At 45.3% G+C, this 9,016-nt stretch overlaps 1 protein-coding gene across 1 annotated transcript; it reads left to right on the top strand.

Annotated features, from left to right (window-relative positions):
* Positions 1-991: 991 nt before the first annotated feature.
* LOC308367152 (somatostatin receptor type 5-like) lies at positions 992-2,515 on the top strand (the record flags this gene model as incomplete). The annotated part of the gene is made up of 1 exon (XM_080840966.1): positions 992-2,515. The coding sequence occupies one exon, from the start codon at positions 992-994 to the stop codon at positions 2,513-2,515; it is 1,524 nt and encodes a 507-aa protein (XP_080697092.1).
* Positions 2,516-9,016: the final 6,501 nt, after the last annotated feature.

Raw genomic sequence — 9,016 nt, 5'->3', positions numbered from 1 at the left:
CACCCATGATTGTGTGTGTGTGTGTGTGTGTGTGTGTGTGTGTGTGTGTGTGTGTGTGTGTGTGTGTGTGTGTGTGTGTGTGTGTGTGTGTGTGTGAATGAGTGCGTGTGTGAATGTGTGCATGTGTGAGAGACAGAAAGTATGTGTATTGGTGCATGTATGAGCAGCAGAGAGAGAGCGAGAGTGAAAAGAGGCAGGTGTAAATGTTCCAGGAGGTCAAACACAGACACGTCAGCACCCTGTTTGCACAGAGCAGTGTCTCGTACATCAGTAGACACCTGATCACTTGGGTCGGTCGTTCACACACACTCATACCTCCCCACAGCTCGGTTGCAGATAAAATATCAATTATCGGCAACAGCTGTGCTGTCTGTGTGTGGGATCACACGCTGTTGGTTTTATCTGGGTTGTCAATAGCCACAGAGGTTAGCCAAACACAGACCTCAGGGCAAAGTCAACCTTCTCCATCTCACTTAATTGTTTCCTGTCTGACCCACGATGACGGCCACACCATGTGCTCTGGTCTTTCCCATGAGTTCTTCTTATCAGTTAATTGTGTTTTTTTTTTTTTTTTGTTTCCCCCAAACCACTTTGTCATGTGTACACACTTCCCTTTGCCTTTGATCGCTATGCCATTTTAGTTTTTTCTCCCTGGACAATTTACGCCGGCTGAAATTACACGCCCTGACTGCTTGCATTATCAGTGTTAACTGTGACGATAGCTTGTGGTCAGATTGAAAGCAAAACTAGGCCCAACAATTAAGCATGCTATTATGATATCAAGAAATCCCCCTTGGGGTCCCCTTTTCAATGTACTCTGTATCATGTATTGTGAATCATATCCGATAGTATATAGCCTCATTATTCTCCTAATTACATCCAGTTTAATTCACATATATACCTTGACCTTCTTCTTTTCCTATCCTCAGGACAAATGCTATAGCTATAGGGTGGACAGAGGTCATCGCCCGAGGCTTCTAAGCAAGGCACCATGGAGTTTACCTCCGCGTACCCTTTCACAGCTGGCTACGCTCATGACAACGGGTCTGTCTTCGACCTTTACCCAGACCTGCCCATGTTCCAGGCCCTGTTCAATGACACCCTAAATAGCTCTTGCCTCCTCAACGACACCGGCTGCAACAGCACGACCCCGGCGAACCCCCAGGGGCCCATATCGGGGGTGCTCATTCCGTTAATCTACATCGTGGTGTGCATCATTGGCCTAGGCGGCAACACGCTGGTCATCCACATCGTGCTGCACTACTCCAAAACGGAGTCGGTCACCAACATCTACATCCTGAACCTGGCCATCGCCGACGAGCTCTTCATGCTGGGGCTCCCCTTCCTGGCCGTGCAGGGTGCAATGCACTCATGGCCCTTTGGCTCACTCATGTGCCGTTTGGTGATGACGGTGGACGGCATCAACCAGTTCTGCAGCATCTTCTGCCTGACGGTGATGAGCATCGACCGCTACCTGGCCGTGGTGCACCCCATCCGCTCGTGCAAGTGGCGCCGGCCGCAGGTGGCCAAGGTGGTCAACGCCACCGTGTGGCTGCTCTCCTTCACAGTGGTGCTGCCTGTGGTGGTGTTTGCCGGCGTGCACCACGGCCACTGCAACATCATCTGGCCGCAACCGGAGAGCGTGTGGCGGGCGGCCTTCATCATCTTCACCTCCATCGTTGGCTTCTTCCTCCCGCTGCTGGTCATCTGCCTGTGCTACCTGCTCATCGTCTTCAAGATCCGCAGCTCGGGCAAGAAGGTGCATGCCACGTCCACCAAGCGCCGCAAGTCCGAGCGCAAGGTGACGCGCATGGTGGTGATCGTGGTGGCCGTGTTCATGCTCTGCTGGCTGCCCTTCTACGCGCTCAACATCCTCAACCTGATGGTGCAGCTGCCCGAAGAGCCCAAGGGCCTCTACTACTACATGGTGGTGCTGTCCTACGCCAACAGCTGCGCCAACCCCATCATCTACGGCTTCATGTCCGACAACTTCAAGAGGGGCTTCCGGAAGGCCCTGTGCCGCTCCTCGCGCCGCGTGGACAACCACGACACCACAGACCAGCACCGCCGCCAGCGGCAGGGGGAGCAGCAGCAGCCGCAGCAGGAGGAGGAGCTGCAGCAGCGGCGCCACATGCTCAAGCCACGGGAGAGCCTGCGGAGGGGTGTGAGGGGCAACCAGGAGGAGGAGGAGGACGATGACGAAGATCAGGAGGAGGTGACGGAGATGACGGAGATCTGTAAGATCACCCAGAACGGAAACGGCAATGTCACCCGGCAGCAGGCCGAGACCTCTTGTGCACTGCTCTCCGACAAGGTAGCAGCCTCAGAGGCACACGAGTTTGTTTCTCCAGACGGGAGGGGGATGGCGGCAGAGAACGGCCCAGGGAAAGCCCCAGGCTCTGGGCCTCCGGTGGCCATGCCTTCCTTACTTAATGGAGCTAAAAACGGAAGTGTCAAACCACTGCCAGAGGAGCCAGTGGAGAATAACAATCTTCTGCAGATCAGCTACTTGTAGTGTGAAAAAAGGCTACCGCCTTTTACTTGAAATAGATTTACAGTATTATTTAACTCCTCAGCAGACTTGCTTTGAGTCGTGAACTTCTGCCATTCTTTTTCTATGATAGCAGAACAAAATAACAAAAAAAACACATTCGATTGAAAGGAGCTCAGTGTTCATGTCAAGATATTTGTTGTGAAGCAGACTGATCTCTCTTGGAAGTAATTTCTCACTGCCTAACCTTTGAATATCTAGCATACATCCAACTGTGACCATTTGTGACTTCACAAGATGAATGAAAAGTCAACTACACACATGCACAGCATCAACGCACTGAGCGGACAAAACTCAACAGTATGTGCATAGCATATGCATGTGCCTTTACCTTGAGTCGTCATAGAGACGTTCAGCTGCTTCCCTGTAGCTGACACTCCTGTAATTGAGCATTTTCAGTGATCTCAGGTATGTCGATTTAGGACTCCAGGGGAGTAGATATTCCAGTGTAAATCCAAACTAAGTGCTCACAATCACTCTTACTACCCCTCATTACCATTTTCTCAACAAAAGATGACTAGCCAATGAAACCATTTTCTTAACAAGTTATCGACCAGGTACACTAGATTTCCAACGGCACCAGAGGAGGTGCGTCAGGCAGAAATGCTCGGCAGGAAGACCACCAATCCTGTATTTCCAATTTGAAAGGTGGATCTACCGAAAAGCGCAGAGCAGGTTTAAAAATCCCTCAGTCTCACAAATACATTTCTCATTCCCAACCCCCCCCCCCCCCCCAGCAGTATCCAAAGTGACAAGGGAGAGCACTGCAATCACCCGCATTGCCTTCAATCAGCACAAATGAGGTGCAGCTGCACTTTGTTGATGCGCCGAGTGTTTACCGGCCCCGGTGAGGCCACAGCCACTTAGCAGCTGATATAAGGCCCTCGTTCAGTTTGTTATGCCTGTCGCGAACAGCATGCGGCATTAGGACGGGCGGGCCGCGCACAAGTGAAAGCACCTGTGCCAACGCCATCAAACCGCAGCAGCAGCATCCGGCGGTGGATGTCTTACGGACGACTCCCGCACTCCTGAGTAGCATCCATCAATACTTAATTAGCCACGTTTAGAATGGTTTCACTTGTTACCGACAACAGATGCAGGCCTGGGTGACAGTGGACTGAACTGGCAAGCTATATTCTATGCTACATTTCTGGGCTGATGACAGAAGTTAACAGACAGTAAATTATCCTGTGAAGTTTTATCAAGCTTTTAAGGTGTTTTTTTTTTGGCGTGGCAGGGCATTTGGCATCTATACTCTGAAAATGTGAAAAGAGATTTTAAGCTTATTTTGTGATCTAATGTTGGTGACTTATACCATGTATGTAAAAAAAAAACAGCTCTTGTCAGGGGGAATATGACAAATGTAACAAAATGTTTCATAATTTATTTTACAACATACGTATGTCTCAGTCAGTCACTGAATTTCCAGTAGAGGCAGAATAATGAAGTTCAGCTAGACAGTTTTGAGTGCTTTACTGTAGCTTTTTCAAGTGTCATGCACCTACCCACCTATCTCCTGTGCGTCGACATAGTCTTACACGTAGAGAGGCTCCCATAAATATCCCCTGATGCAGAGACAGTCTTTAATGAGTAAAGACGGTGGGGACAGCACATGGCAAAGAGCTTAGGGAAAAAACAGAAAGCCCTGCTGGTAGGACATAAAAGCCTCAGTAGAGAATAAGAATCTCAGAAGTGCCTCATTGGTCAGCAATTACACACACACACACGTACACACACACACACACACACATTCACAGACTTGTGCCTGTTAGTGTCAGTGAGTTATGAGCGAAATATGTGAGAATAAAGTGTTTTTTTTTTATGGGGCCCCATAAGTAAGACACTCGGTAGAAAAGCAAGGGCATGAATCCACCTCCAGGATTCATATCCTTCTGTCCTCTTCCACCCACGCTGTCTCTTAGTTCTCTTTCTCCTTTCTCTCGCTTCTCCTCTCCCTGTTGTTTTTTATCTCTCCCATATGCAGTATGCACACACGTTGTGATTAAAGAGGTAGTGTAGACTTAAATGTGCTTTTGTTGGGCTGTAAACTAAATTATATTACTGTACTGTGATGAAACACATCAATGCTGTTATGTGTTAATATTGACAAAATTACCATTTTTATAAAAAAATCAGCATTTTATAGTGTAGGATGGAAATGGCTCAATACGTCATCTTCTGTTTCAAAATCATCCGAGGCGAATGCTGACGTAGATTTGAGTGTTTGGTACATCATGATATACATTTGAATGGAGTACACTCTCCGAGGCCAGTCCCCTCCAGCCCCATGCCCGCCTCTGTACATTTTTTCTAAATAATGCAGTTAAGCTCAATGCTAGGGGTGAAGTCATTCTTCTTAAAAAGATGATTTTAAAATGGAATACAGTATTCCTTAATGTTGCTGATGCACCCATCTCCAGAGACTTCAGATGTCATAAACAATGAGACGCGATGTTGTGAGAAGTATCTCTGCGTCTGTGAAGTGTTGCATTGCTGTTGTTATCCTGTTTGTCTGAGAAGCAAAACTTAACTGTGATGTATTCGCTATTTGGTCTTTTGGTTCCTGACCATTCCTCCCCGAGGTAGGGTTGTTCCATTTGCCAGGGGCTTACCATTGCAGAAGATATGCCATCACACATGGGGGGGGGGGGGGGGAGTATGGCCATATCATTAAACAGTTTTTCATTTCATCTTTAAATCTCTATGAATCATTTGCCACTTGATTCCCGTGGTGGCACCACCCACGCACGGTAGCGTAGAGACGCACAAAGGGGCCAGAGCTGTGTCATGCCGCCATCGCCGGAGGCTTCTGGAACACTGAGATATTATTCTCCCTTCCTGGCAGAGGCTTCTGTCAAACTCCTGTGCAAACAAAGACATTCTCTACAGCGATTGAAATCCACCCTCAGCCCACACCCCCCTCGCGTACATTACAGAACACAGGGTAGTTATTTCATTTCATTTTTAGGCTCGCTTGTTCATTTTGTTCTTCCCTTGTAGTGTTCTCCCACGTCAGACAGTGATGATGTGATGACCGCACCATAACTGCTCAGCACCATAACAATGGACTTGTTTTCTGTCGACGAAACATGTTTCTCAAAGTCAAAGTTTTAAAGTTTATCGCCTGAGAATCTTTTCATTTTGTAAGTAAACATGCTATTTTCTCATGTTCAGGACAGAGCAATGAAGAATAGCTACAGTAGTTGCATTAATGTCAAACATGCATTGCTGTTTCATTTTTTTTCAGAAATCTTAGCTTTTGTTGTTGGAGAGTGGTATAGCTTGTGTTTAATCTAGTGGCTGTTTTAAGCTTGCACCTGTCGTAGTCTCTTTGTGTGCCTCAGCCTCAGCCGCAACCAAATACTACATTTCTATTTCATTAAAAGGAATCAATAAATATTTTGTTTCTGTGAAGTAAGCTCTGTACATCTTTCTTTCTTTCATTTTCCTGAAATAGGGTTTCATTTAGTAATCAGTGACTGTTTGTCTGAAAATAGTGTAATTTTTTCATGTAGAACATTATTTGTGAAGCCTTGCTGTGACCCTTTTTCTTCACTTCTTAACTCAGAGAATTTTATTAAAACAATGGTAGGTACGATTCAAGTCTAGTTGAGTAATAAAACTGTAAACGGATGTGTTTGTCAGCTTTATTTATGTTTATTACATGGTGGAGTGTTTGGCCTTGGTAGACCAGATCTGCCTTAAGTTGCTACTGCGGACACAAACAATTCAAGAAACAGATATGAAACACAAATAAGGAAAATAAACAAGTCTATTGTGTTCAGCGTAGATCTACACATGTCAAGACTTGAAAAGACCTTGTGTTTCTGATTGTCTTCATGGATGGACTTTTCTGCTAATTGACATGGACAGTATGAACAACAAAACCAGAGATTTCATCTTTCATGTCCAAGCTACAGTTCTGCTGTGTGGACTACACCACTTTTTACTGTACTTCTGTTACTATATATATATAACTCATATAACAGTCAGAGAACAACATGTATTCTTAATTATGTGCATCAGTCATCAGGCAAGACAAGGTGTCTTAAAGTGGCCTCTCCATATGAAGCCTGCCTTCAGGTTGTGGCTTAAAGGGAATTTTGGGGATTTTTCAATCTGGGCCCTTTTTTGGGTCCAAACTTTAACTGAGGACAATATTAGTGACCAAAATCAGTCCAGATTTATAACGTTAAAACCGGAAACCGCAAAAATGGCAGGTACACATGAGGCAAGTCAGTGGCAAACATAAGCGGTTGACTTTAGCTTGCTTGAAAGGATTCAATTGTAAAGCCGTTATGCAGTTGTCAATTTTACTGTTCTAACTCAATATTGGACTCTTACAATACTACAATTACAACTACAATACACTTCATTGTCCTTAGTGAACGTTTGGACCCAAAAAGATCTAAAAATGGGGCCCCAGTTGAAAAATGACAAAGTATCTTGTTAAGCCTCTATGTACTGGCTATTAGCACACGAGAAAGGGCAGTGTGTGAGTGTGCATTCTGATCCTCTTTAAACACAGACAGGTAATGGCCCCTTGTTAAGTTCAAGTCACTTATGCTTGCCTACAGAGTGCTTGCTGGTTCTGCTCCCTCCTACCTAAATGCTCTTGTAAGGGCAAATGTTACACCCAGGACGCTGCGCTCATCTAGTGAGCGGCGTCTGGCACTGCCGCCTGTGCAAGCACGGCAATCCAAACTATTCTCAGTTGTAGTTCCACGTTGGTGGAACGAACTGCCTAGCACTACCAGAGCAGGGGCGTCATTCTCTACGTTCAAGAAGCTCTTGAAGACCCAACTCTTCAGAGAGCACCTCCCTTCCTAACTGGCACCTTGGCTTAATTTGCACTTAAGCAGTGACAGTCCCGCACTTCTTTTTCTTTCTATGTCTTTTTCTATTTCTTGAAAAAAAAAAGCAGTATTTATTGTTACACCAGGTTTTATTGCTCTTAGCTTGACTGTTCTCTCCCTTGTACGTTGCTTTGGACAAAAGCATCTGCTAAATGACTAAATGTAAATGTAGTTTGCTTTGTTTGAGGAGCAGAGAGAGTAAAGAAGAAGGATAGAGGCTCCAGCACAGAGGAGTTTCAGAGCTCTTAGATGTTAGTCATGGCAATGGGATGGATGACTATTTTGGATCTCATCCTCAACAATGACTTCCATCTGATTTGCAGGTACAGATTGTAACAAATACAGTTGGTTTGAATTGATACCCTGTAAAATGAAGGGTATCACCATGGACATTGCCTCTGTGTTAGCCTTGCCATTCATACAGTTACAGTTTCCCTCAGAGGAGCTTTCATACTTCTTCAGCCTCCTTGGAGAAATAGGTCAGTCCATAAAGGAGATGCTGTCAGGAAAAAAAAATTGTCCCCGTAGCCATAGATACAAGTCTTTTATAAAGTCATGGACCAGTTGCTATATCAACTGTAATTGCATCTTTAACTGTAATGAGATGATTGATGGTTCTTAGTTGACTGCACTAAGCGACATTCAGCTGATTTGTTAAGTTGTGACTGTGAGCATAGAAAATGTACACGTTCAGCAAGTTTCAAGAGGAATAAATACGCTCTACATACAGTACAGATCTGAGACGCTGAGCACAGCATGGAAAAGGTTGAACCAATAAAATAGAGAAGAATAAAACACAGCTTTCCTCTCTCTCTCTCTCTCTCTCTCTCTCTCTCTCTCTCTCTCTCTCTCTCTCTCTCTCCTTATTGTTTCTTTAACCAGTTTAGGAGGCGTTGATGCTTTCTCTCCCACCAGCACATCGGATGGGAAACAGAGGTATACAACTTGTGCTCTGCGAAGAGCAGATTATGCGACCCAAAAAACATCGCCTAAAGTGACAGAGACACAGGTGTGCAATGGCTCAGCACCTGTCAGTGGTGTATCCTATATTCTGGCAAGCAACGAGAATCCATTCGACACCTCTCTTGACTTCAAAAGCATGCGCGCTGCCTCTGAGGCAGATGTGCAGGTGGGCCCCTGCCATTCGTCTCCACTGAGACAAGATAATTACCATCACACCGCCTCCATTGGCACAGTGATGGGCACAGTTGTTTAATGAATGAGGAAAGTAGTGTTAAGTACTCCAGGTCCCGGGTATCCCTCATCACATTAGGAATTCTTGTCCTCCCGTTTTCCATGCTTTATGTGACATCGGGCCTCATGCAGGAAGTGCTCTACAAACAAATGTCCTCTTATTTATGTTTGTATCCATGATTTGTTTTTATTCAGTTAGCACCTACTGATTTATGGGATTCACCAATGTTTTCTCTAGGGTTAGAGAAAGTAGCACGAGTGATCAAGAGCACTCTGCCAGATGAAAAATAAAACATCTCACCCACACATCACAGTCCACAAATTCTTTGTCCAATGCAAACATACATTTTAGATTTGAGGAACATAACAAAAATGTAATTAAGTATGCTTGTATGCTTTAGAGTATTTGTTTTAA

This window comes from Sprattus sprattus (assembly GCF_963457725.1).
Source record: "Sprattus sprattus genome assembly, chromosome: 6".
In the NCBI taxonomy this organism is placed as follows: Eukaryota; Metazoa; Chordata; class Actinopteri; order Clupeiformes; family Clupeidae; genus Sprattus; species Sprattus sprattus.
This window is presented reverse-complemented; position numbering and strand designations above follow the sequence as displayed.